Genomic DNA, 27,208 nt, shown 5'->3' on the forward strand with positions numbered 1-27,208 from the left:
TTAATCCATTATTATTTATTAGCTGTACAGCAGCATCTTCTCCTTCCCAGCTTTCCAACCCCATTACATATTTTATAACAGTATTTGTTTGCCTTTGTTTGTTTTCTCCCCCACGTTGGCTTCCTAAAATAATGGAAAAAAAAAATAAAAAAAAACCTCTCACACAGTACAGCTAAGTACAAAATGCATCAACCTAAGCTCTGGTAGCTAACCTGATAGCTCTGGTAAAAGCGATACATAGAAGAAAAAGTTGGGTTGAAATCAGCAAGACTGAGGCTCTATAAAAAGCTTACATATTTTACCATGTGACAGGTCATGGACAGGCATCAGTTTGTATTTCACATTACCCTTTTTTGTTTTTAAGTAGTTTTTACCCTTTTTTTTTTCCATTTTACCTTTTTTTTCCTTTTTTTTTGGTATTTTTTGGTGGTTTTCTTTTCCTTTTTTTTTTTGTTTTGTTTGTTTTTGGGTTTTTTTTTGTCTGTTTGTTTGCTTTTTTGTTTAATCATTAAGAGATCCAAAAACGGTTTCATTTACTGACCTAAGTAAAAATCTTCTGGCCCAGGTCAAGGGCTTGCAGTGACCATTCCCCTCCCCCCCCCCCCCCCCCCAAATCCCACTCATAAATCACCATTTTTATGCCTTACTGTAGGAGTCATCAACACAAAGCAAAAAGAAATACCAATGAGAGAGTTATGAGATAGAGCAGGAAGGAAACAGGAGTCTGGAGGTCAGAACTCAAAAACGGGAGGCTCATCACACATGGTTCCAGTTTGGTGTGCTTCAAACCCAGGTTTTCTCAGGGCTTTTTTTGTTCTCCTTCCTTCCTTGTCCTGTCTCCACAGCGTTCCCAGCACTGCTGCTCCATCAGACTCTTGGCTTAGCTCAGAAGGAATTAAAATCCCGGGGGGGTTATGTCAAGTGGAGGGTTGCAGACTTCTTAATTGATGGGAGGGGGAAAAAAAAAGATTAAAATGTAAAAAACAAACCCAACCAAACACCCCCAAAAAAAACCCAAATTAAAGTTATTTACAAGCTTGACCATGACAAAATGCTCTGCAGAAGGCAAAGCAGCCTAAGGAGAGGAGGAGCCAGCTGGAGCAAGCCAAGTGTTACTCTGTGCGGCCGCCGAGGCAGAGCCGGGGCCAGGCGGCAGGGAACAGCCAAAGGAAACCCAACAGGACAGACCAGCCGGGCAGGCTAAAAGGCTGGGAGCCTCCCGAGGGCGGGGGCTTGCCGTTAAAAACACTACCGGGGGCAGAGGAGAAGGGGGGGGGGCTCTGGGAAACCGGCAGGGGGCAGGTCCAGAGTGGTTCATCACATTTCCTCTAGCGGGTTCCAGCAGTGCCTGCGGCTGGAGGTGGCCCCCGTGGGGCAGAGCACAAAAACCTCAACCCAGCAGCACCTGGCAGGAAACCCTCAGGGACCTCCCTCCCCGGGACAGTTGCTAAACGTTCCATGATCCTAGCACAAACGGGCAAGAGGTGAAGGCCGCTGACCCCCCGCGGTCGCTCGGCAGGTCTGGGCTCCCCCCGGCAGGCTTGGTACAAGGGCTAAAATCTGCATTCCCCAAAGCCAAAACCAACAAAAATAAACCAAAGGAAAGGGAAAACAACAACAACAACAAAAATTAGAAGTGAGCCGTTTAAACACAGCCCAGGCCAGTCCAGTCAGCAGCGCCCTGCCAGGCCTCCATCACCGGTCCATCATGCTGAGGATCATCTCCGGGGTCAGGTCTCCATTGGGAGCTTCCACCACAGCAGGCTGCGCCTCCTCCTCCTCCGCCGTCTCAACGTCAGGCTCCTTCTTCACCTCCACGATGATATTCTCGATCTCTCCTGTGTTCTGGTCCTCAACCTGGATGATTGCTGCAGCTGCAGGAGCAGAGAGGGAAGGGATCACAGGAGGGCAGGGGTCGGAAGGGACCTCTGGAGGTCATCCAGTCCAACCCCCATGCCAGAGCAGGAGTACAGCCCATGGAAGACATCTGCTCTGTGACCTCATGCCTAGAGTGCAGAGAAGGGAGGGAGGTTTGGCACTGAGGGTGGGGAGAGCCTGGCCCAGGCTGCCCAGAGAGGTAGGAGCTGCCCCCTGGCTGGCACCACTGCAGGTGAGGTTGGCTGTGGCCGTTGGCAGCCTGCTCTGGCTGCAGCTGTCCCTGCTGAGTGCGGCAGGGCTGGGCTAGATGAGCTTGCAAGGTCCCTTCCCACCAAACCACTCTGCGAGTCTCTGTCCCATGTTCTGATCACACAATCACAGAAGGGTAGGGGTCAGAAGGGACCTCTGGAGACGGAGTCCGAGCCCCTGCCAGAGCAGGGGCACCCAGGGCAGGGCACACAGGACCACATCCGGCAGGGTTTGGAAGCTCTGCAGAGCAGGAGACTCCACAGCCTCTCTGGGCAGCCTGCTCCAGGCCTCCAGCACCCTCACACCAAACAACTTTCTCCTCACGCTCAGCTGCAGCCTCCTGGGTCCCAGCTCATTCCTCTTGGTCCTTGTCCTGCCAAAGAGTTTGGCACCTTTACCCTGGCACCCACCCCTCAGGTATTTACAGACACTGCTCAGGTCCCCTCTCAGCCTTCTCCTCTCCACACTACCCAGCCCCAGGGCTCTCAGCCTTCCTCCACAGCAGAGATGCTCCAGGCCCTTCAGCATCCTCACAGCCTGCCCTGGGCTCTCTCCAGCAGGTCCCTGGCCCTGGGCAGCCCAGAGCTGGACACAGCAGTGCAGGTGTGGCCTCAGCAGGGCAGGGCAGAGCAGAAATGGGGCACACCAGGCTCTTCCCTGGCTTCAAGCTGCAGTGCCCCACCAGGGTACTTGCTGGGGATACTTAAGGGACTGCTGTGGAGAGGGAAGGAGCCACAGCTCCATTCCCACGCTGCCGAGGAGCAGCTCAAGCTGCTCTGAGGCCCAAGGTCTGCAGCACGCCCCCAACTGGAGGCAGCAGCAGCTGCAGCAGCGGCACTTACGCTGGGACTGTTTGGGCTGGCTGGCAGCTTTGCCTGGGGGTCTTCCTCTTCTCTTCTTACTGGGAGGTGGTGCAGGAGCTTCTTGCTCCACTTCTGGTTCAGCCTCGATTTCTACTGCTGTCTCCTCCTCATCTTCGTTGTCGTCCAGATCCGGTTCAGCATTTTCCTCTGGAGGAAGCGACTGGATCAGGGGATGGAACACCTCCAGCCACCACCTCCAGATCCATGTCCAGAGGGACGACCCAGCTCTGAGGAGAAGCTGGTGGCACAGCCTGTCCACCTGCTCCCCTCCCATCAGACAGAACAAGGTGTCCCTCAGAGATAAAGCAATTATCTCAGGCTGTGTGACAAAGGCTCCTCTGCACACCCACGAAGAAGCTCAAGGGAGACAGTAGCAGAGAAAGCACCAAGCAACACCCTGCTGGGCTACTCCCAGACTCACCAGGAGCTATCAGCCCATGCCAAGCCCACCTGAACAACCCTGAGCAGCACAGGGGTGTACAATAAAGGTGGGAACTTCTGAGCCTCAAGCATCTGTGACCATCCTTGCTGTGGCCCGCAGTAAAAACACCCCCAGAGAACTGCTCACAGAGATCAGCAGATCTTAGCTTTGACAGCCAGACCAGAGGAGCTACCAGGGTGACTCTCAGGGTGAGCAGATCCAAGCCTGAGAGCCAGACCAGAGGAGCTGCCAGGGTGAGTGTCAGGCTGTGACTCCCCTGGGCTGCTCCTTACCACTGTCCGAGGAATCCTCCTTCTTGGAGCGCATCTTCCTCTTCCTCCCTCGCTTGCCCTTCTTGGTCTCTCCTCCGTTCTCGCCCTCGCCACCGTCGGGCCCGGAGCAGTTGTCTGCGTGCCTGGCCATGGTGTTCTGCCAGGGAGACAGCACAGCAGCCCTCAGCAGAGAGCTCCACTGTCACCTTGCCACCACCCAAGTGTCCTACCACTGTTCCTGTGGGCACAGCCAGACGCTGGAAGCACCTCCCAAGGAGGGGAGTCTGCTGCACCAGGCAACTTTATGACTCAGCTTGCCAGGGTGCTGAGCCAGCTCGTTTCAATTCCACCATCAGCTAGCAAGGTTGGACCAGATGGTCCTTGAGGTCTCTTCCAACCTGGCACTCTGGGATTCTGTGACACTTTGAATTCTACCATACTCCCCCTCCTTTCCTCTCAGAAAGACTTTGTTGGAAGATCAAACTGCTGGAGCAGGTTATAGGAGGCTGCCAAGATGATCAGACAGCTGGAGAACCTCCCCTGTGGGGACAGGCTAGGAGAGTTGGGGCTGTTGAGCCTCAAGGCTCCAAGAAGACCTCAGATCAGTACCTGAAGGGGCTCCAGGAGAGCTGAGGGACACTAGACAAGGGCTGGCAGTGCCAGGATGAGGGACAATGGTTTTGAGCTGGGAGAAGGGCAGGCAGAGTGGAGATGAGGAAGAAGCTGGTGGCAATGAGGGCTGGGGACAGACTGACACAGGTTTCCCAGGGAGGCTGTGGATGTCCACTCTCTGGAGGTGTTCAAGGCCGGGCTGGATGAGGCCTTAAGCAACCAGGGCTGCTGGGAGGTGCCCCTGCCCATGGCAGGGACTGGCACTGTATGGTCTGGAAGGTCCCTTTCAATCCAAACCATTCTGTGACTCTCCACCACCTGCTCTGGACCCTCTCCAGCAAGGGGTTGGAACTGGCTGAGCTCAGAGGTCACTTCCAACTCAAACTGCTCTACAAATCTTGGTGATCTCCTCTGGTCCCTCTCCAGCAGCTCCAGGTCCTCCTTGTGCTGGGTCCCCAGAGCTGGAGGCAGTGCTGCAGGCAAGGGCTGAGCAGATGGGAGGGGCAGAATCCCCTCTCTGTGCTGCTGTTCTCCCTGCTCTGGCTGCAGCCCATTCTCCCCACCCCGCCAGGAATGCTCCCTGACGGGTAAGCCTCCGCCCCGCCCCTCGGCCGCCGGCGCGGCGCTGCCCTGCGTACCCTGCGGGTGAAGGTCTTGCCGCACTTGGAGCAGACGAAGGCCGCGGGCACGAAGTTGGGGTCGTGGTACCTCTTGAAGTGCATGTCCAGGAGCTGCTTCTGCCGGAAGGTCTTGTCGCAGTGGCTGCAGGCGTAGGGCTTCTCCCCGGTGTGTGTCCTCTTGTGCATCACCATGTGCCGCTCCTGCAAGTGAGGGGGGCGCAGCTGCACACTGTGCCAGGCCTCAGGGCAGCCACAGCTTCATCCCTAACGCCAAAGGTCCCACAGCAAGGGGACAACGGCTTGGGTTTGGCTCTGCAGCAAGGTGGCCAGAGGGGCTGCGGAGGCTCTGAGCCTGGAGGTGTTCAGGGCCAGGCTGGCTGAGACCTCAAGCAACCTGGGCTGGTGGAGGTGTCGCTGCCCACGGCGGGGGCTGGCACTGGATGATCTCTGAGCTCCCTTCCAACCTGAGCCATTCTGTGACTCCAGATGCAGCTCCCTCACTCCTGTCTTTAAGCCTGTCCTGCAGTTCAGCTCTGCCAGGGCTCAGATTTGGCTTGGAGTTCTCCTGCTGCTGCTGCCGCCCTGGCTGGAGCTGTGGCCCAGCACGGGGCCAGCTTGGCAGTGAGCTGAGCAGCTCTGGCTTGTGCTCACCAAGTTCTGCAGGAGCTGCAGTAGTTTCCAGGCTGCTCCTGAGCAACCTGCTCCAGGCTTCACCTCTCAGGGCTGCTGCTGCTTCCTTCACTGCGCAGCTGCCAGAGCCGTGTGGGGGCCACAGCTGCAGGACTGGCTTCAGCTCAGGGCTCCCCAGGCCAAGGACAGGGACTTGCTGGAGAGGGTCCAGCAAAGGGCTGCAGAGCTGCTGAGGGGCCTGGAACAGCTCTGAGGAGGAAAGGCTGAGGGCTTGGGGCTGTTTAGGCTGGGGAAGAACAGCCTGGGAGGGTCTGGTCAGTGCTGACCAATACTCGGAGGGCCAGGAGGGTGGCACCACGCTTTGCTCAGTGGTGCCCAGTGACAGGACAAGGGACAGTGGGCACAACCTGGAAGATCAGAAGGTGCATCTGAACGTGGGGAGGAACTTCTGCAATGGAAAGGTGACAGAGCCCTGGAGCAGGCTGCCCAGAAAGGTGCTGAAGTTTCCATCTCTGGAGAACTTCCAGTGCACCTGGACATGATCCTGTGTGACCTTCTCTAGGTGCCCCTGGCTTGGCAGGGGGGTTCCAACCCCACCACGCTGGGATTCTGTGCTATTCCTTCCCAGATACTTCTGCCCTGGCTGGGCCCTAATCCCTTTGCCAACAGCTACCCACCCCTAGCACTTCTACAGGTGAGCAGTACACCAAGCTGCAAGAGCGACTCGATCCCTTCACCCGCCCCGACAGCTGGGGAAAGCCAAGAGCCAAGGCAAGGCATGCCGCTGGCGGTGCAGGGCGGGGCCAGGGGCTGACCTGCCTGCAGGCGTAGTCACACTGGTCACACTTGAAGCGCTTCTCGTTCTTGTGGGACTTCTGGTGCTGGATGAGGGCGTAGCGCTCGTGGAAGACGGCATCGCAGTAGCGGCACTTCTTGCCCTGCTCGATGTAGGAGTGCTGCTTCCGCAGGTGCACCCCTGCAGGGACAACAGCAGCAGGCTCTCACCGGCGCCAGGGCTGCCCGGCTCTGCCCACAGCCCACCCCCACACAGCTCCCCGCCACGCAAGCCTCAGAAAAAGGATTTAGGTAACTCAGGATTCAACTTAAGAAACCCAAAACTCTTGTCTGGGGCAGCCAGAGGGACTTCCAGACAGGGAGGTCTTGTAGAAAAGCTGCAAGGTGAGTGAAGGGCAAGAAAGGTGGGGAAAGGTCTGGAGGAGAGGGCTGGGGAGGAGCAGCTGAGGGAGCTGGGAGTGGGTAGTGTGGAGAAGAGGAGGCTGAGACCCTGAGGGGAGACTGCAGCCAGCTGGGGCTGGGCTCTGCTCCCTGGGCTCAGGGGATAGAAATGGCCTGGAATTGTGCCAGGGGAGGCTTATGTTGGAGAGGAGGAAAAATGTCTTCGCTGGTGGAGTGGCCAAGGATTGGCACAGATTGCCCAGGGAGGTGGTGGAGTGCCCATGCCTGGAGGTATTGCAGAGCTTTGTGGCCATGGCTGATCTCCCTGTCCATGGTGCCCTTTAAGGTGCCAACCTGGCCCATCCAGCTGCACCTGAGAACACGTCAACATCAAACTCAGTGTCCAACTCTGGGCTGCTTGGCTGCAGACTGCTCTAACTGCCTGGATACAGCAGGAGTCAGCCAAGATCTAAGGGCAAAGCAGGATTTGCTGCAGGACTAGAACCAGAGACAGAGCTCAAGGCACCAGGGACACAGCACCAAATCCCTGACAAAGCTTTTAGCCACCTCAAAATCCTCCAACTAGGAGTCCCGTGCAGCTGCACAAGGTGGCTTAAGGGACACTCGAGCCTTAGTAGAAAACAAATTATTCACAGCTCCCATCAGCCTTCCTCTGCTTTGAGCCAGCTCCCTGCTTCCTGACATCAGCTGAGTGCTGCAGCACCTTGTGCTGGAGGGGAGCCCAAGAGGCCAGCACTGGAGCAAGGACCTCCTCACAGACACAGTTCCGCCAAATCCTGGCTTCCTCCTCAGCTGCTCTAGGCCTGCTAATTTGCCATCACATAGACCAGAAGGGCCTGGAGCTCTAATCACACTGGGTACCAGGAGATCAAGGCTCTGATACTGCAAAGACTCGGGGCTCTCTCAAGCCCTTGCACATGATGACATCTGTGCAGGAGGTTCAATGGTTTCCAGCCTGCAGCAGCTCAAGCCAAGGCAGCTTCTGCTCTTCCAGAGATGGCACTTCAGGCCAAGATCAGTAAATGCCTGCAGGTAGCCTCTTGCCCTGAGTGCCTGGCAAGTCTGCATGGCTGCAGGCACTGAGGGGCAAAAGGAAGTTCTTGTAGTTTTCAGAAGCTATTGCAGGCTGAGGTCTGCACTGACAGACACCATCTCAGCCTGTGCTGGCCCTGGCGAGGCGCTGCTGGAGTCCTGGGTCCAGTTCTGGGCTCACCACTTCAAGAGAGACAGAACTGATGGTGAGAATCCAGGGGAGGCTGCAAAGCTGCTGGGGGGCCTGGAACAGCTCTGTGAGGAGCAAAGGCTGAGAGTCCTGGGGCTGAGAGCCTGCAGAAATGCAGCCCTGAGGCACTTAGTGCCATGGTCTGGTGGACTGGCTAGGGCTGGGTGCTAGGTTGGACTGGATGAGCTTGAAGCTCTCTTCCAACCTGGCTGAATGCATGATGAAGAGCTAAAGGAGCAAGAGGATGGGAACAGACTCTTGTTGGTGGTGCCCAGGGACAGGACAAGGGGCACAAAGTGGCACCCAAGAGGTTCCATCTGAGCAGGAGGAGAAAGTTGTTTTGGTGTGAGGGTGCTGGAGGCCTGGAGCAGGCTGCTTAGAGAAGTGGTGCAGCCTCCTTCTCTGCAGAGCTTCCAAACCCAGCTGGGCACTGTGCTCCTGGGCAAGCTGCTGTGGGTGCCCTGCTGGAGCAGGGGGTTGGATTGGATGACCCCCAGAGGTCCCTTCCACCCCCATCCAGGCTGGGATTCACCTTGTAGTTACCAGTGTGAAGAGGCAGAGGCAGTAGCTGTGCTGTGTGAACTGCAAGCCCCCAAGGCTCCCTCTGCCATACGTACCCAGGTCGCTCTTCCTGGCTATGACAGTGTCACAGTGAGGACAGTGGAACTTGGCCACATTCTCTGTGTGCTTCTGCAGGATGTGCATCTTCATGGTGCCACTCTGGGTGAAGCGAGCGTGGCAGATGTAGCACTCGTATGGCTTCTCTCCTGCACAGCAACACAGCACCACAGGGCCTTCAGCAACCACAGACCTCACCAACACCCCAAAGCAGCCAACCGCCCCAAACGACGCCATGCAGCTGGCTGGCACGAACAGCCGTGGCCCTCTCTGCCAGCTTTAGCTCCAGCACGCAGGAAGAGACTCCAGTGAAGGGAGTTAAATTCTTCTGTGTGACTCTCAGAGGAAGGAGAGGCCCTGCAGGGAACTGCCAGAAGGCCACCAGCAGGCGGCCTGGAGCAGGAAGGGTCAGGGAAGTGATGGTGCCCCTGTGCTGGGCACTGATGAGGCTGCACCTCAAATCCTGGGTGCAGCTTTGGAGCCCTCACTCCCAGAAGGACATCAAGGGGCTGGAGCAGGTCCAGAGAAGGGCAACAAAGGTGAGGAAGGGTCTGAAGACCAGAGATGGGGAGAAGCAGCTGAGGGAGCTGGGGGTAGTTGGTGTGGAAGAGGCTGAGGGAGACCTCATTGCTCTCTGCAGCTCCCTGGGAGGAGGCTGAAGCCAGCTGGGGTTGGGCTCTGCTCCATGGGCTCAGGTGAGAAACTGGCCTGGAATTGTGCCAGGGGAGGCTTAGGTTGGAGAGGAGGAAAAACGCCTTCACTGCAAGAGTGGTCAGGGCTTGGCACAGGTTGGCCAGGGAGGTGGTGGAGTGCCCACGCCTGGAGATGCTGCAGAGCTGCGTGGCCATGGCACATGGGGCCAGGGTTTGGTGCCCATGGTGGGGTTGGGTGGCTGCTGGCCTGGATGCTCTCAGAGCTTTACTCCCAGCTCACTCAGTCCCTGGCAGCTCCCAGCCCTGCTGTCTTCAGACTTTATGCAGGCTTTACATTACACTACAAAATGTCTCTGCTGTTAGCAGCCAGGCACAGCCCAGCCCAGGCAGCAGGAGAGAGCACCCGTACCAGAGTGGGTCCTCATGTGCCTCTTCAGCTTGTAGGTGTCCCTGCTGGCATAGCTGCACAGGCTGCACTGGAAGGGTCGCTCCCCGGTGTGCGACCGGATGTGGCGCTTCAATTTGCTCACCTAGAAGGCAAGGGAGAGGCTGCAGTCAGCACACATCAGACACTCATAGGCTGCTCTGGGTGGGAAGGGATCTTGTAAGCTCATCCACTCCAATACCCCTGCAGAGACATCCGCAGCCACAGGCACAACCAACCTCACCTGCAGCGGTGCCACCCAGGGGCAGCTCTCACCTCTCTGGGCAGCCTGGGCCAGGCTCTCCCCACCCTCAGTGCCAAACATTTCCCCCTCCTCTACACTCTCAAGCTCCCTCTCTCAGTTCAAACCATCTCCCTTTGGCCTGCCACAACAGGACCTGCTCCAAAGGCTGTCCCCAGCTCTCTTGGAGTCCCTCCCAGCACTGCAAGGCCACCAGGTGGTGTCCCTGGAGCCTTCTCCTCTGCAGGCTGCAGCCCTCCAACTCTGCCAGCCTGGCTCACAGCAGAGCCCTACCAGCCCTGCTGTGGCCTCCTCTGGCCCTGCTGCAGCAGGTCCCTATCTGTGCTGAGCACTCCAGAGCTGCCCCAGCACCGCAGGGAGGAGTCTCAACAGAGGAACAGAATCCCCTTTGTGCTGGGGGTGTGGCAGGGGGCAGGAGGTCCCAGAGGAAGGCACCCACCTCCACGCTGGCATAGTCACACATGGAGCACTTGAAGGGCTTCTCGTGGGTGTGTTTGTAGCGGCGGTGCCGCACCAGCTCCCCGCTGGTGACGAAGGCCATGTCGCAGTCTGGGCACTTGTGAGGGCGAGTACCTGGTGGGGGCAGCACAGGGTGAGACCGGCATGGGCAGGGAGAGGAGAGACCAGGGGACAAGTGTGGGTGGGAGTTTGGTGGCTGTCAGCGAATCAGCAAGGCAGTGGCAGGCTCTGGAGGATCTGGGAGCTCTGTGTTGTGTGCTGCCTGCAGTCTCAGCTGCTGGCAGCCGTGGGTGAAGAGCTCAGACAGTGAAGATCCCCTCAGGGAAGAAACATCCCTGGTTCGGCATCACCAGGTTGTGCAACCACCCAGACACAAGCAGGCAGAGAAAGGAGACACTTTCACAGCAGTGCCATGGGCAGAGTGGGCACAAGGAGCTGAGCTTCTCTTACAGCTCATCTACCTGCAGCTGGACACCCAAAGGTTCAGCGCAGACCAATGAAAGGTGCTGCAGGGGCTGGTTCTGAGCTCTGCTGTCTGGCTTGGGACCCAGGGCATGGAGTTAGGAGGGGTTTGCTCCCTGCATGGATTCAGAGTGCCTTGGGATGGAAGTGATCTCAAAGTTCAGGCAGTGCCAACCCTCTGCCATGGGCATGGGCACCTCCCACCAGCACAGGCGGTTCAAGGCCTCATCCAGCCTGGCCTGAAACACCTCCAGGCAGGTTGTGGAGCACAGAATGATCAAGGATCACATTCTATGATTCTGTGCTCCACAACCTCCCTGGGCAACCTGTGCCAGTCCCTCCCCACCCTCACTGGCAACAATTTCTTTCTCATCTGCACTCTGCCTCCCCTTCTCCCAGCTCAAAGCCATTGTCCTTTATCCTGCCACTGCCAGCCCTTGTCCAAAGTCCCTCCCTTGCTCTCCTGGAGCCCCTTCAGGTCCTGAAAGGTTGCTCTGAGGTCTCCCTGGAACCTTCTGAACAGCCCCAGCTCTGAGTAGGTGGCCCTACTCTGGAGCACCCCTGCTGGGTTTCTCTCAGCCCCTGCCAGGAGCCTGCAGTACCTGTGTGAGTGTTGAGGTGGTTCCTCAGCAACGTGACTGTCCGGAAAGCCCTGCCACAGAGGTGGCACTTGTGTGGCCTCTCGTCGGTGTGGCTTTTCATGTGGCGGTCCAGGTTGGAGCGCCGGGGACAGGTGTAGCTGCAGAGTTCACACTGGAATGTCTTCTTTACACCTGGGCAGGGAGCAAACCACCTTTAGTCTGGGCAAAGCTGCACTCTGGTGTGCAAGGGGAGAGATGGGCAGGGCAATGGATAGGCTCCAGGGGGGGCAGCTGCCACAAGCAGCCACCACATCCAACTCCACGTCCTTGGCAACAGGCAGTGCCTGTGGCCTGGCCTCAGCCTGCTGCGGCAGCACTTACGGCTCCCTCTGCACTCCCGAGAGGGTTCCTCAGCCCCCAGCTGCCAGAACAGCCCAACACAGCTGCTGCTGGATGCTGGCTTCGACACGGACAGGCAGGGGGCAGCCACAGCCTCCACGGGCAGCCTGTGCCAGACTCTCCCCGCCCTCACTGCCAACAATTTCTTCCTCATCTCCAATCTCACTTTCCCCTCTCCCAGCTCAAAGCCCTTGTTCCGCATCCTGGCACTGCCAGCCCTGTCCAAAGTCCCTCTTCAGCATTCCTGCAGCCCCTCCAGGTTACATTACTCAGCAGATGCTGAGCATCTCCCACAATCAATGCCACTGCTGGCTCCTGGTGCAAACCAGCTGGAACAAACTCTCACCCATATGCTACCTCAAGCACAACATCAACTGTGCTCCAGGGCAGTAGGAATGCCACAGCACCACCCTTCCATGTGCTGCAGGGTACTGAGAATGCCAAAGCACCACCCTTCCATCACGGGTGTCAGGGATTGGAAGGGACCTAGAGAGCTCATCGACTCCAACCCCCTGCCAGAGCAGGGCCACACAATCCAGCTCAGGGCACACAGGAACACTTCCAGACAGGGCTGGGAAGGCTCCAGGGAAGGAGACTCCACAGCCTCTCTGGGCAGCCTGTGCCAGGCTCTGGGACCCTTCCAGCCAAGAAGTTGCCCTTGTGCTGAGCTGAGCCTCCTGTGCTGCAGCTTCCATCCACTGCTGCTTGGCCTAGCCCAGGGAGCAGTGAGCAGAGCCTGTCCCCACCTCCTGCCCCCAGCCCTCAGAGAGTTGCAGACATTGATCCAATCCCCTCTCAGCCTTCTCTTCTCCAGCCTAAGCAGCCCCAGGGCCCTCAGCCTCTCCTCCCCAGGCACTGCTCTAGGCCCCTCAGCATCCTCACAGCCTCCCCTGGGCCCTCTCCAGCAGTTCCTGTCCCTCTGCAACTGGGGAGCCCCAAACTGAAGGCAGTGCTCAAGAGGAGCTCTCAGCAGGGCAGAACAGAGGGGCAGGAGAAGCTCCCTGGCTCTGCTGGGCACACTCTGCTGAGCGCCCCCCAGGCCCCAGTTGGCCTCCTGGCCCCTAGGGCACATTGCTGTGCCAGGGATGCTCTGCCCCAGCACTCCCAGGGCCCTCTCCTTGGGGCTGCTCTCCAGCAGACCGCTTCCCAGGCTGTACTGGTAATCCAGGGCACTGAGAATGCCACAGCACCACCCCTCCATGTGCTCCAGGGCACTGGGAATGCCACAGCACCACCAGGGCAGCAGGAACAACACAGGGCCTGGCTGGAGGAGCTGCAGCAGCAGAGCTGGGCACTGCAGCAGCAGCAGGAGGCACCGAGCAGGGCTGTGCCCCTCCCCCCAGCAGGTACTCGGTCACCACAGGCACAGCAGGGGCTCAGCAGGGCCCTCAGTGTTGAGCTTACCTTTCTTTTTGATTTTGGTTGGTTTGGGAGGCTTCATGTTGCCAACCACCTTCTCTGCATTGACCTCGGACAACAACCCCTCCTGCTGCTCCTCCTCGAAGTCGTAGACAGAGACGTCCACGTCCTTGCCCTCCTCGGTGTAGCGCAGCTTGCTCTTCTTGTTCTTCTTCGTCTTCTTGGCTGGGGGCTGGTAGTCTGGGTCCTTCTGCCAGTTGGGGTCCTCCTGGGGCTGCAGCTCGCCCTGTTCCAGGGTCTCCACCTCCCCATTCGCCCCCACTTTCACCACCTGAAAGCCTTCTGGCAGAGGCAGGGTGTGGCAGATCATGGGCTCCCCCTCCTGCAGGCCTCCCTTGGAAACCTCGTTCTCGTAAGCTCCCTGGAGCTCTTCCACAGAGGTGGTGGCCACGGGCACAGTCACTGGCACGGGTACCTGGACCAGCTGCAGCTCGCCCAGGTTGATGGGCTGCTCCTCCATGTTCACCACCTGCAGGGTGATGATCTGGGTGTCGTCCACCGTGGCCTCTGCCTCTTGGGGCACGGCGCCCTCCATCACCTCGGTCTTCATCTGCAGCAGGGTGGGGTCCAGCTGCTCCATCACCACCATCTGCACGCTACTGTTGACGTCCTGCACCACCTCGGCCCCCTCGGCCTGGCTGGGGGGCATGTGGCAGGCATCGTCCTCCGTCCCGCCCTCACGGCGCCTCTGGTAGGTTTTCCTCTCCTTGCCCTTGATGAAAGTCTCCGATTCTTCCACGATGGCCTCCACTGCCTCACCTTCCATCGCCCCTGGCTGTGGGGTACAAGACAAGAGGTCACACAGCACCCACGGCACCCCACGCACAGGGACCAGCAGCTGGCAGCAGCACTGCACTGGGTGGGCAGCTCCAGCTCTGCACCAGCCTGGACCACTGTGGGCATCCAACATTGCCTGGGCAAAGCAGTTTGGAGAAATGGCCAGGAGGGCAAGAAGAGGGGCAGCAAGAGGAGGCCAGCAGAAGGGCCATGAAAGATCTTCAGATGGAGGGAAAGGAAAGCAGAGAGCAAAAGGCAGGAGTGCAGGGAGCAGCGTGTGGTGATGCCAACGTTCCCATTTCTCACACCCCACGGGCAGAGCTGCTCTGCACTCAGCTGCTCTGCTCACCTCTCAGCTCAGCACCACCAGAGGCTGTCCTTGGCCATGCCCTTCAACATCTCGCTGAAAGTAAACAGCCAGGGAACGGCCACCTGCAGGCCAGAGCAGCAGTGGTGTAGGCAGCAGGAGCAGGGCAGGGATTGTGCCCCTCTGATGGGCACTGCTGAGGCCACAGCTCAAACCCTGGATTGAGTTTTGGGCCTCTCATTCCCAGAAGGACTTTGAGGAGCTGGAGCAGGTCCAGAGAAGGGCAAGAAAAGTGGGGAAGGGTCTGCAGAACAGGGCTGGGGAGGAGCAGCTGAGGGAGCTGGGGGTGGTTAGCGTGGAGGAGGCTGAGACCTAATTGCTCTCTGCAGCTCCCTCAGAGGAGGCTGCAGCCAGCTGGAGTTGGGCTCTGCTCACAAGGAACAAGTGACACAAGCAGGAAATGTCCTCGAGTGGCCCCAGGGCAGATTCACATTGGACATTAGAGGAAACTTCTTCCCTGACAGCCTGCCCATGGAGGTGGCTGAATGCCCAGCTCGGGAGGTGTTTCAGAGGCAGAGCTGCAGTGCTGAGGGCCATGGCTCAGCCCCAGCCTTGGCAGAGTTAAGGAATGGTCGGTCTGGATGATCTGAAAGGACTTGTCCAACCAAAATGATTTCATGATTCTACAATTTGAGAACTGCACAACTTCTGAGGGCTTTTTCTTCCCAGAGAAGTGAGCAAAGCACTGAAGCCTCCCTTGTCTGAGGTCACACAACTCACCTCTGCCTGGTTAAACTGCTCTAAACACGAAGGAGGACAACACAGAGTCAGGCAAGTGACCAGCAGTGGAGAGGGCATCCTGCCCCTCTGCTCAGACCTCACCTGCAGGGCTGGGGCCAGCCATGTGACCTCAGCACAAGGACACGAATCTGCTGGAGAAGGTCAAGAGGAGGCCACCAAGATGGCCAGAGGCTGCAGAACTTCCTCTGTGGGTACAAGCTGGCAGAGTTGGGGCTGTGCAGTCTGGAGAAGGCTCCAGGAAGACCTTAAAGCTGCTCTTCAAGGTCTGCAGGCAGGCTGGGGAGGGACTGCAGGGGTAGGCTGAGGGCAATGGTTTGGAAGTGGAGCAGGGCAGAGTTAGGTTGGGCATCAGGAGGGTTGTGCACAGGGAGGTTGGGGAGAGACTGGCACAGGCTGCCTGGGAGGTGGCTGAGGCTCTGTCCGTGGAGACATTCAAGGCCAGATTCCATGTGTCCCTGTGCAGCCTGCTCTGGCTGGAGCTGTCCCTACTGCCTGCAGGGGCTTGGACAAGGTGACCTCGGAGGGTCCCTTCCAGCTAGATGCAACCTATGAAGCTGTGACAGTGGATATCTTGCAGACAGCTTGGGGCCAAATCCTGCTCCCACCCTGTACCTTGAACAGAGCAGAGCAGGGTGCAGGCTGGAGAAGCTGCAGCAGGCAGGCAAAGCTGGGGTGAAATTGGAACTGGCAGTGAGTGAGCTCAGAGCTGGCAGACCCCAGGAGCTGAGCCTGCCCATACACAGCCTTGGAGCCCAGCACTGAGCTGAGCTCTGCCAGCAGCTGCACACAAGCCTGACTCTGGGGCTCCCTTCGCCCCCAGGCCACGCAGCCTTCTGCTTTGCACCCAGCCGCACGACATGCCTCTTGCCCTCTGCAGGAGGCCATGCCCAGAGCCATCCCAGCTGAGGGATGAGCCTGGTACAGTTTCCCCCACAGGAGGGGACCAAGAGCACAGGAAAGAAGCATTCCCTGAAGCTGCCTCTGCTGCAGGTGCTTCACCTGGGAAATATCCCAGCAGATCCCACGGCCATGTCCACACCTTCCCTGCAGCATGGCAGGATGCTTTCTGACCCTCACTCAGGTGGCAGAAAGGTACCAAGGTCAAGGCTCCATTTCCAAAGCCATTCTCCTTGCACAGCTTGTGGGAAACATTGGATTCCAACCCCAGAGCTGAGCAGAAAAGCCCTGTCAGGCTGCCTGCCCCCAGCCCAGCATGCTTTGGGCTGGGAAAGCTCTCTGAAAGCATCCAGCCCAGCAGCAACCCAACCCCACCATGGGCAGCAAACCCCGGCCCCAAGTGCCATGGCCACACAGCTTGGCAACACCTCCAGGCATGGGCACTCCACCACCTCCCTGGGCAGCCTGTGCCAATCCCTGACCATTCCACCAGCAAAGACATTTTTTCTCCTCTCCAATTTAAGCCTCCCCTGGCACAACTCCAGGCCATTCCTATCACCTGATCCTAGGGAGCAGAGCCCAACCCCAGCTAGCTGCAGAGAGCAATGAGGTCTCCCTCAGCCTCCTCTTCTCCACACTAATCATCCCCAAATCCCTCAGCTGCTCCTCCCCAGACCCTTCCCCAGCTTTGCTGCCCTTCTCCAGACCTGTTCCATCCCCTCAACATCCTTCTTGCACTGAGGGCCTCAAAACAATGTATTTATCCTACCTCACAAACTCCACACTGAAATCTCACCAAGCACCTCCAGATACCTCCAGCTAAGCTCAGATGCTGACTGTGACCCCCACAGGCAGTGCAGGGGGCACAGCTGCCAGGCTGCCCTGGCTCTGCCAACTCCACGCTCTAGGATTTTTGCAGCCCTTCCTTTTCATCCCTTGCTTCTTCTAGATTCTGCCACTTGTGGTGTGAGAACAAGAGGGCTCAGGCTGGTCCGCGGCCTGCTGAAGCCTGGGCCCCTCACTGTGCTGCTTCCTTGGCAGTGTCACTGTGGCAGGCAGCAGCAGAGGGCACCAGAACACAGGAATGCCACCTCCGGCTTCCCTGCAGGCACCCAGCCCCCCCTCTCCCACCCAGCAGCCTCTCAAGTCAGAGCAGATCAGGACCAACAGCTGAAGCAGAGGAGATGATGCAAGCACTTCCCACCAGCCAGTGGTACACCAAGCAGGGCTTGGGCTGCCAGCAGCTGCCAAACAATCCCAGGGGACTGCCTCATTATCCCAAGGATTTGCAGGCAAAAGAAGCCTCTTCAGGAGACCAAGAGTCTCTGAACAAGAGGAAGAGCAGAGACAAACAAAATATTAGTCTGTGGGAAATGGCTACCAACAAACGATGGAGGGTCCAGAGGAGGCCACAAAGATGTTCAGAGGGATGGAGAACCTCCCCTGTGGGCACAGCCTGGCAGAGCTGGGGCTGTGCAGCCTGGAGAGGTGAAGGCTCCAGGGAGACCTCAGAGCTGCACTTCACTATCTGCACGGGAGCTGCAAGCAGGCTGGGGAGGGACTGCTCAGAAGGGGCTGTGGGGACAGGCTGAGGGCAATGGCTTGTAAGTGGAGCAGAGCAGAGTTAGGTTGGGCATCAGGAGGGAGTTGTGCCCAGGGAGGGTGGGGAGAGACTGGCACAGGCTGCTCAGGGAGGTGCTTGAGATCCCATCCCTGGAGACATTCAGGCTCAGCCTGGCTGTGTCCCTGTGCAGCCTGCTCTGGCTGGAGCTGTCCCTGCTGCCTGCAGGGGGCTGGACAAGGTGCCCTTAGAGGGTCCCTTCCAGCCCAAGGCAATCCGTGACTCTGAGAGGGCAGGAACCCATCTGCAGAGCCAAACAAATCCAGTTTGGCACAGGCCAAGACGCCCCTTGGGGTCCTGCTGAGGCAGATCCTGCAGCAGAGCAGCAGGGAGGCATCACCTGCACCTCCCGGCCCAGGCTCTCCTGTGCCTACCACGGCACAGGTCACTCGCAGGTGAAGACTGGCAGCTGCCTCACGCTGCCAGCAAGGTCACCGAGACCAGAGAGCTGCCTAGGGGCACGGCTTGCCTCAGAGGACGAGAGGAGTGCAACGCCTGCTGCAGCCGCTCAGCAGAGGCACCAGGAGCCTCTGCTCCTCCCGGCCGCAGCTGCTCGCTCAGCGCTCCCGGCCCGGGCCGCAGCCTCCTGCCCACACAACCCCCAGCAGCCGCGGGCGGAGCTCGGCTGCCCTCCAGCGGCTCTGCCGCGGCACTGCAGCGGCCTCCTCGGCACCACTCACCAGCAGGGGGGCTGAAGGGACCCAGGATCACCCACTCCAACCCCCTGCTGCAGCAGCGCACTCACAGCAGCTGGACCAGGAGCACAGCGGCCAACGGGGGTCTGGGCAGCCTGCTCCGGGCCTCCGGCACCCTCACACCGAAGTTCACAGAATCACAGCATTGGTTGGGTTGCAAGAGGCCTCCAAGACCATCCTGTCCAGCCAGCAACTCAGCACCACCATGGCCATCAAACCATGTCCCCATGCTTCTGGATCACCTCCAGGGACGGGGACTCCACCACTCCACCCTACTCACACCACTGCTGATCCAGGCCAGGAGACTGGTGGCCTGTTTGGCCACCTGGGCACACTGCTGGCTCAAGCAGCACCCAAGGTCCTTTTCCAGCCACTCTGCTGCAAGCCCAAAACACTGCAAAGGAAGTGATTAAGTAACTCAGGCTCTTCATCACCCTTGACCACTCTGCTCCCCCTGGCAACCAGGGAGACCAGGTGCTGTGGCCAGGAGAGCTGCTCTCAGCTCTCCCCTTCCTTTCCCCTGACACAGAACTCTCTCAGACCATGAACACAGGCTGGAAACTAATCCAGGGACAGGCAGTCAGATACAGCAGAACAAGGAACCACAGAGGGGTCTGGGTGAGAAGGGACATCAAAGGGCATCCTGTCCAAACCCCTCCATCTGCTCTGCTCTCATTCCAAGCCATTCTCCCTCCTCCTGGCACTGCCAGCCCTTGCCCAAAGCCCCTCCCCAGCTCCCCTGCAGCCCCTTCAGGCACTGCAAGGCTGCTCTCAGCTCTCCCTGCAGCCTTCTCCTCCCCAGGCTGCACAGCCCCAACTCTGCCAGCCTGTGCCCACAGCAGAGCTTCTCCAGCAGCCTCTCAGCGGCCTCCTCTGGCCCCTGCCCAGCAGCTCCAGGCCCTTCCTGTGCTGGGTTCTCAGAGCTGGAGGCAGTGCTGCAGGGGAGGGCTGAGCAGAGCAGATTGGAGGGGCAGAATCCCCTCCCTGTGCTGCTGCTCTGCCTGCTCTGGCTGCAGCCAGCACACAGCTGGCTCTGGGCTGCAGCCACCAGTGCTGCCTGCTGGGCACTTGGGCACCCCCTGACCTCCCCAAGGCCTTCTGCTGCAGGCTGCTCTGCAGCCACTGCTCAGCCAGCCTGGCTCTGTGCTGGGCACTGCCCTGCCCCAGCTGCTCACCAGCCTGGCTCTGTGCTGGGCACTGCCCTGCCCCAGCTGCTTACCAGCCTGGCTCTGTGCTGGCCACTGCCCTGCCCCAGCTGCTCAGCCAGTCTGGCTCTGTGCTGGGCACTGCCCTGCCCCAGCTGCAGGACCTTGCCCTTGGCCTTTTTGAACTTCATGAGGGTGGCTTGGGCCCAGCTCTGCAGCCTGTCCAGGTCCCTCTGGATGGAACCTTCCCACCAGGGAGTCACCCAGGTCATACAGATTGGTGTCACCCACCAACCTGGTTATAGTGCCCCAGCCTCACTGTCCATATCAGTGGCACCTTTGGCCACCTCACCTGAAAGTGGCACCACCAGACACTGCCACACCTGACCGACCTGTGCAGCAAGTTCCTTGGCATTCTGGAGCTGCTTGGGTTTGGCTTCCCTCTGAGGTTCATCTAAGTGAACAAATGCCCAAGAGCAAAGGCTGGGGGCACAGCTTCTCCTGGCATCTTTGCAGCAGCACTCATCAAGCAGTGCCAGTGCCTGGATGAGGGAGTTCAGGCTGCAAGTGAGAGGAGAAGCTCAGGGAATGTAGCTCCCACCCCACGGAGAGCTGCCCCCCAGGGCACATCCCAGTGACAATCTGATGCAGCTCATCAAAGCTAAAGCCACTGATAGTGAACCTAATGCCAGGCTGGCCAGCCCAGGGCAGCAGCACACCACTGCTGTAGCAGGTACAGGAAATTCCAGGTTTCCAAACACCTAGAGCAGAAGGGTGGTGGGCAGGGCAGACTCCTGGAGCCTGAACTGTCATCAACTTGCTTCTGAGTCACAGATCACAGCAAGTGCATCTCAGTAAGTGTTGGGCAGATGGTAAACAGAACCAAAGGCAGGCGAGGTCCAGACAGAGGCCCTCATGTTGAAAGGCTTAGAGTTGAGGCTGTGTGGCCTGGAAAAGAGAAGGCTGCAGGGAGAGCTGAGAGCAGCCTTGCAGTGCCTGAAGGGGCTGCAGGAGAGCTGGGGAGGGACTTTGGACAAGGGCTGGCAGTGCCAGGAGGAGGGAGAATGGCTTTGAGCTGGGAGAGAGGAGAGGGAGAATGGAGAGGAGGAAGAAATTGTTGCCAGTGAGGGTGGGGAAGAGACTGGCACAGGCTTCTCAGGAAGGATGTAGCTGCTCCCTGCCTGGAGGTGTTCAGTGCCAGGCTGGATGAGGCCTTGAGCAACCTGGGCTGGTGGAAGTGTCCCTGCTCACAGCAGGGGCTAGCACTGGAGGATCTCAAAGGCCCCTTCCAATCCAAACTGCTCTGTGACTCTTCATGGCCTCCTCTGCCCCCTCTCCAGCAGCTCCAAGCCCTTCCTCTGCTGGGTTCCCAGAGCTTGAGGCAGTGCTGCAGGGGAGGGCTGAGCAGAGCAGACCGGGGGGGCAGAATCCCCTCCCTGCTCTGGCTGCAGCCAGCACACAGCTGGCTCTCGGCTGCCAGCCACCAGTGCTGGCTCGTGCTTGGGTTTTCAGGTTCTCACAGCTCTGTGTGTCTCCTGCCAAATCCAGAGGGCACAGCGACAGTGACAGAACAGCTGGAGAGAGGCCAGGGTAGGCTGCAGAGCAGCAAAGGCTGAGAGCCCTGGGGCTGAGAGCCTGCAGGAGAGCAGCCCCAGAGGGCAGCTGAGCAATGCTCAGCAAGAGCTGAAGGAGCTGTGGGGAGCAAGAGGCTGGGGACAGACTCTGCTCAATGGTGCCCAGGTGTAGGACCTTGAAATAGGCATCAAAGTGGCACACATGAGGGTCCAGCTGAGCAGGAGGAGAAAGTTGATGTGAGGCTGCTGGAGGCCTGGAGCAGGCTGACTAGGGAGGTTGTGGAACCTCCTTCTCTGCAGAGCTTCCAATCCCTGCCAGGCACTGTGCTCCTGAGCAAGCTGCTGTGGGTGCCCTGCTGGAGCAGGGGCTTGGAGTGGGTGATCCCCAGGGGTCCCTTCCAAGCTTGCCCTGCTGGGGCTCTGTGACACACCAGAACAGGCACTGCTGGTACCTATGTTGTGATTCCTGGCTGCAAACCCTGCTGGTGCCCAACACTGCTGTAGCTCAAAGCTGAGGGCAGGACTGCTGTAGGTAGCAGACACTTGCTGCAAAGCCAGCAGCTGAGCTGCAGCAGGGCACACCTACTGCCACCCACACAGCCTCTGCCTGCTGCTGGCCTGATACCCTCACTTGGCTTCTATGGCATTTCTGAATCAAGGCAAGTTCCTGTTCCACTTTCCAAGCCCTAATCTTCTGCTTGGCAAATGACCTAGCAGTGGAGAGATCTGTCTGGAATAAAGACTGCAGCACTGGGAGACAGACAGAGCCAAGTGTGGAGCTTCTTCCTGCAGGCAAGATAGCAGAGCAGCTCCTGCAGAGGACCAGAATGGTGGCACCATCACCCTGCTCTCTGCAGAGGACACTGGCTCTGCTCAAGGCAGTTCTGTAGTAGCTTTGCTAGGCTTGAAGAAGGAGGCTAAGCTGGAAGCTGAAGTGCTCCACATGCGCACTGCTGGGCTCAGAGCATGGACAAGCAGGGGCACAGCACAGAAGCTGGCTGGGAGGGGTGGAAGGGACCCCTTGACCTCATCCACCCCAACCCACCCTGCCAAGCCAGGGGCACCTAGAGAAGGTCACACAGGATCATGTCCAGGTGCACTGGAAGTTCTCCAGAGATGGAAACTTCAGCACCTCTCTGGGCAGCCTGCTCCAGGGCTCTGTCACCTTTCCATTGCAGAAGTTCCTCCCCACGTTCAGATGCACCTTCTGATCTTCCAGGTTGTGCCCACTGTCCCTTGTCCTGTCACTGGGCACCACTGAGCAAAGCGTGGTGCCACCCTCCTGGCCCTCCGAGTATTGGTCAGCACTGACCAGACCCTCCCAGGCTGTTCTTCCCCAGCCTAAACAGCCCCAAGCCCTCAGCCTTTCCTCCTCAGAGCTGTTCCAGGCCCCTCAGCAGCTCTGCAGCCCTTTGCTGGACCCTCTCCAGCAAGTCCCTGTCCTTGGCCTGGGGAGCCCTGAGCTGAAGCCAGTCCTGCAGCTGTGGCCCCCACAGGGCTCTGGCAGCTGTGCAGTGAAGGAAGCAGCAGCAGCCCTGAGAGGTGAAGCCTGGAGCAGGTTGCTCAGGAGCAGCCTGGAAACTACTGCAGCTCCTGCAGAACTTGGTGAGCACAAGCCAGAGCTGCTCAGCTCACTGCCAAGCTGGCCCCGTGCTGGGCCACAGCTCCAGCCAGGGCGGCAGCAGCAGCAGGAGAACTCCAAGCCAAATCTGAGCCCTGGCAGAGCTGAACTGCAGGACAGGCTTAAAGACAGGAGTGAGGGAGCTGCATCTGGAGTCACAGAATGGCTCAGGTTGGAAGGGAGCTCAGAGATCATCCAGTGCCAGCCCCCGCCGTGGGCAGCGACACCTCCACCAGCCCAGGTTGCTTGAGGTCTCAGCCAGCCTGGCCCTGAACACCTCCAGGGAGGGAACAGCCACAACCTCCCTGGGCAGCCTGTGCCAGTCTCTCCCCACCCTCACTGCCAAAAATTCCTTCCTCCTCTCCACTCTCTCTCTCTCAGCTCCAAGCCATTCTCCCTCCTCCTGGCACTGTCAGCCCTTGCCCAAAACCCCTCCCCAGCTCCCCTGCAGCCCCTTCAGGCACTGCAAGGCTGCTCTCAGCTCTCCCTGCAGCCTTCTCCTCCCCAGGCTGCACAGCCCCAACTCTGCCAGCCTGTGCCCACAGCAGAGCTTCTCCAGCAGCCTCTCAGCGGCCTCCTCTGGCCCCTGCCCAGCAGCTCCAGGCCCTTCCTGTGCTGAGTTCCCAGAGCTGGAGGCAGTGCTGCAGGGGAGGGCTGAGCAGAGCAGATTGGAGGGGCAGAATCCCCTCCCTGTGCTGCTGCTCTGCCTGCTCTGGCTGCAGCCAGCACACAGCTGGCTCTGGGCTGCAGCCACCAGTGCTGCCTGCTGGGCACTTGGGCACCCCCTGACCCCCCCAAGGCCTTCTGCTGCAGGCTGCTCTGCAGCCACTGCTCAGTCAGCCTGGCTCTGTGCTGGCCACTGCCTTGCCCCAGCTGCTCAGCCAGCCTGGCTCTGTGCTGGGCACTGCCCTGCCCCAGCTGCAGGACCCTGCACTTGGCTGTTACTCCAGCGTTAACTTCATCTTCAACTACAACACTCTCTCCCCACATCTTTCCATGGTTGTGTCAGTCAGAAAACAGAGGGCAGACAGATGAGTTGCTCCTGCTTAGTTTTCATGCCAGGCATGTCTAGAAAAAGCAGAGCTCACTGAAGTCCTGACAAATGGTGAAGTGGGAAGCGCAGTAAAAGAAGGGGAAGCTCAAAACCCCAACACCTTGAGCTACAGCCGGGGAGCACAGGGATTCTGTCACCTGAGAGCATGGGGAGCAGCAGTGCTTGGTGCTGCACTGACATCCGAGCCTTTGGTAGAAGCCAGACTGAAGTGGGCATGAGCTGGAGCCAAACGGAGAGCAGAGCTCTACACCAAGCCAGCCCCTCGATGCACACCAGTCAGGCAACACACAACTAGCACTAGGCACAGCTTGGCTCTCAGCTTCAGCCTGCAGGGCAGCAGCTCCTCGTGTGCAGGGAGCAGGAGCGGCTGCTCCTCTGCAGCACATCCAAGTGCAGCAGCAAGCTGCACTTGCAATCCTACTGCTCTGCTACTCCCTTGAGCACGCCCTGCCAGGTAAAGAAGGGGCAAGAGAATGGTGGAATGATCTGGGTTGGAAGGGCACCCAGTCCAACTCAGCCAGCAGGGACACCCTCCACTACAGCAGGCTGCCCACAGCCTTGCCCAGTCTCACCTCAAATAACTCCAGGGATGAGGCCTCAAGCACCATCCTGGGCAGCCTGCTGAAGTGTTCCAGCAGCCTCCTGGTGCAGAACTTGTTCCTCACATCCACTCTCAGTCTGCTCTGCTCTCATTTCAAAACACTGCCTTTGCAAGAGCAGCGAGACCTTCCTGGATGGGCAACGCAGGGAGGTCTGACCCAAATATAATCAGTATAGATTTGAACGGGACAAGGTAGAGGAACTGCTCAGAGAGCAGGAAGAGCTGCCCAGAGGTCAGAGCTCAGCACAGCTGTCACCAGCTGTGATGGTGCTGCCACAGCAGAAGTGACGAGGGCAAGAAATTCCCTGCTGCTTCTCAGATAAGCCTAACAGTGCTCTACATCTGACTTCCAATCATCCCCGTTTATACAAGCAGGAAATTCTAAGGGGGAGAAAGGAAATCAGGCTCCACACAGTCATTCCTAAGTCAGTAATCAGAGCTCATTAAAGGTCTTCAGGTAAATGCTGAACAAACACGGGAATAACGCGGGGCAGCTGCTGGCATTACCAGAGCACCAGCACCAGGCAGGTACCAACCTGCAGGCAGCAGGGCTGGGGAGGACACCCAGGCAGCAGACAGGGGCTGCCATCCAAGCTGCAGCCTAATACCAAAAGCAGCTCCTGAAATAGCTCTGTCCCTGGGCAACGCTGTGGGCTGGAGCCGCCAGAGGCTCAGCGCTGCTGCCACAGCTTCCCCTGCTCTGCCTGTGCCAGGCCAGGCTCCCTGACAGGGTCACTTGGAAGCCACAAGGAACTCAAGTTTCACACCTTCTGCTCCTCAAAGATACCCCCACAGTTTCAGGAGTGTGGTCTTGCTCTAGTTTAGATGGCCGTGCTCTGGCAGGGGGGTTGGACTCAAAATGCTCCAGAGGTCCCCTTCAACCCCTAGCATCCTCCGATCCTGTACTGAGGCCATTCTGGGCACCCTAACAACCTTTCATCGCCTGCAGTGTAAGTGGAGGGTGCCTGAAACGTGAGCTGGTACTACACAACCCAGAGCAAAAGCAAGGAAATCAAATACAAACAATCAACCTTGCTTTGCCCTTACGTTAAAACTCCTCCTCCCTGCAGCTCTAAGGATGTGAAGTAAGACATTAGTCAAGGTTTAAGCAAGAACAGCAGCTTAGATACAACATGGAGCTGCTGCTTCTACCCACCAGCCTCCTGCAAACTCAACAGGCTCCGCAGCAGCAGAACAAAGTGGGGAGAGAGCAAACCCTGACACACTTCCTGCTGCGGGAGCGGCCCCGCAGCTGCTGGATGGTAGAGAGGCCTTCGGACGAGCCTAGCAACACCTCGACTTCACGACTAGGCTCCGACAGCTGGCAGGAGGTGTCTGGGGGGGGAGACTGTGTTAAAAAAGCCAGCCTTAGGAAGTCGAAAACAGGAAAGCGAGCTCGTTCGCAGCAGCAGGCGAGTCCTGAGTCTCTCAGCGAGCAGGAAAGGATGCGGACGACGTGACAAACACCCGCACCCCCACCCCCATATCCACGGCATCCCACAAAGCAAAAAGCAAGGCCAAATCTGATCCCGCATCAACCTACTGCCGGGAATCAATCTAAAGTCGAAGCAAAGAACACAAAGGCAACTACCCGGCAGCGGAGCCTGTGCCACTGCCTTTGCCGCAACAGCAAACCCATCGAGGCTTGTGCCGCCCCCCAGCCCCCTTCGCCGGCCGCACGAACCCGGGGCAGACGGGGAATAAACCCGCGGGTTGTGAGGGGCTTTGGAGCTCCATCCCGCAGCGGCGGCCGGGCCGGAGCACGCCTCGGCGGCCCCGCGACTCGGCCCAAGTGCGAGCAAGCGCCACAACTTGTCGCCGGCTCGGTGGCAGTCCCGGTTCTCCCCTTCTCCCAAGCGCGTCGCGGCGGGCCTGGAGCCCGCGGGGGCCTCGGGAGCGGTACGAGGGGAAGGCGGGGGTGGCGGGGGGGTGCCGATGCGATAGGGGCTCTCGGGGAGCGGTGGCAGCGCGGAGTAAGGCGCGGGTGGGGGGCGGAGGGGGGAGTCGGTGGCCGGGCATCGCGGCGAGAGCGGGCGCCCCCCAGCCGTGCCCGCGTCCCGGTGCTGCATGGCGCTGCTCAGCCTGCCTTGCAGAGGGAGCTCGAGTCCCGCTCAGCGCCTCGCAGCGCCTCTCACTCCGCAGCACACGCCAGCGCAGCGAGGCGGCGGCCGGCGGCAGCGAGACACGCAGCCGCCGCCGCCGCCGCCACCCGCGGTCAGCACCCGTCCGGACACCCACGGGAAGAAGGTCACGGTCAAGCGGGTGGAGGGCGACGGACTGAGCCCCGAAGAGGTGCGCGGGGAGACGGCGAGGGCGGAGGCGAGGAAGGGAGGAGGGAGGTGGGGGGGGGAGGGAAGCGGTGGTGGTGGAAGACCCGGGGCGGGTAGGGAGCGGGAGCGGGCCCGGCGGGGCGGGGAAGGCGGGGGAGGGGAGGAGGAAGGGACGGGAAGGGAAGGGAAAAGGAGGGGGGCCGCGGCTGGCGGGGAGGGGGCGGTAATCAGCCCCGGTGGCGCGGCGAAGGAGACAAAGGAAAAGAAAATGGAGTCGGGGCAGGCGGCTCGGCCGTAGCCAGGCCCGGGCGGGAGGGGACGGCAGGGAAGGGAGGCCCCGGCCGGGCCCCGCAGCCCAGCGCCGCGCTGTGGGGAATGGCGGCGGTGGCAGCCAAGCGCCGGCCGCGCTGGGGACGATAGAGGGAGACAAAGCCCCCTGCTTCCCCGGCGGCGGCCGCTGCGGGGCCCCAGCCGAACCGGAGCCCCATCGTGACACCTAGAGGCCGGAGAAAGCGACTGCAAACCCCCCGCCACCTCTTACCTGCGCCCGCAACCCGCGCCGAGCGCTCGCTCCGGCCGCCGGGCCCCGCCGCCGCCCCGCGCC

At 59.4% G+C, this 27,208-nt stretch overlaps 1 protein-coding gene across 1 annotated transcript; it reads right to left on the bottom strand.

The window, feature by feature from the left end:
* Positions 1-27,208, bottom strand: CTCF (CCCTC-binding factor). Its single transcript, XM_064160662.1, has 11 exons — positions 27,146-27,208; positions 13,227-14,016; positions 11,445-11,615; positions 10,361-10,494; positions 9,645-9,765; positions 8,582-8,731; positions 6,361-6,521; positions 4,934-5,116; positions 3,705-3,840; positions 2,970-3,137; positions 1-1,874 (listed from the first exon to the last, which is right to left on the bottom strand). Exons 2-11 carry the CDS (start codon positions 14,005-14,007, stop codon positions 1,696-1,698), a joined length of 2,184 nt encoding a protein of 727 aa, XP_064016732.1. The 5' UTR covers positions 14,008-14,016; positions 27,146-27,208; the 3' UTR covers positions 1-1,695.

The sequence above is a fragment of the Pogoniulus pusillus genome, chromosome 20 (assembly GCF_015220805.1).
Source record: "Pogoniulus pusillus isolate bPogPus1 chromosome 20, bPogPus1.pri, whole genome shotgun sequence".
In the NCBI taxonomy this organism is placed as follows: domain Eukaryota; kingdom Metazoa; phylum Chordata; class Aves; order Piciformes; family Lybiidae; genus Pogoniulus; species Pogoniulus pusillus.

What these genes read in the sequence shown, in the direction of transcription:
- CTCF (XM_064160662.1), bottom strand. Translation starts at nt 14,007, where the DNA reads ATGGAAGGTGAGGCAGTGGAGGCCATCGTGGAAGAATCGGAGACTTTC. An exon ending in AACCAAAATCAAAAAGAAAG is followed by an intron (nt 11,616 to 13,226) that starts GTAAGCTCAACA and finishes CTCCCTGCCCAG; the next exon opens with GTGTAAAGAAGACATTCCAG. An exon ending in GGAGGATTCCTCGGACAGTG is followed by an intron (nt 3,138 to 3,704) that starts GTAAGGAGCAGC and finishes CGCTTCCTCCAG; the next exon opens with AGGAAAATGCTGAACCGGAT.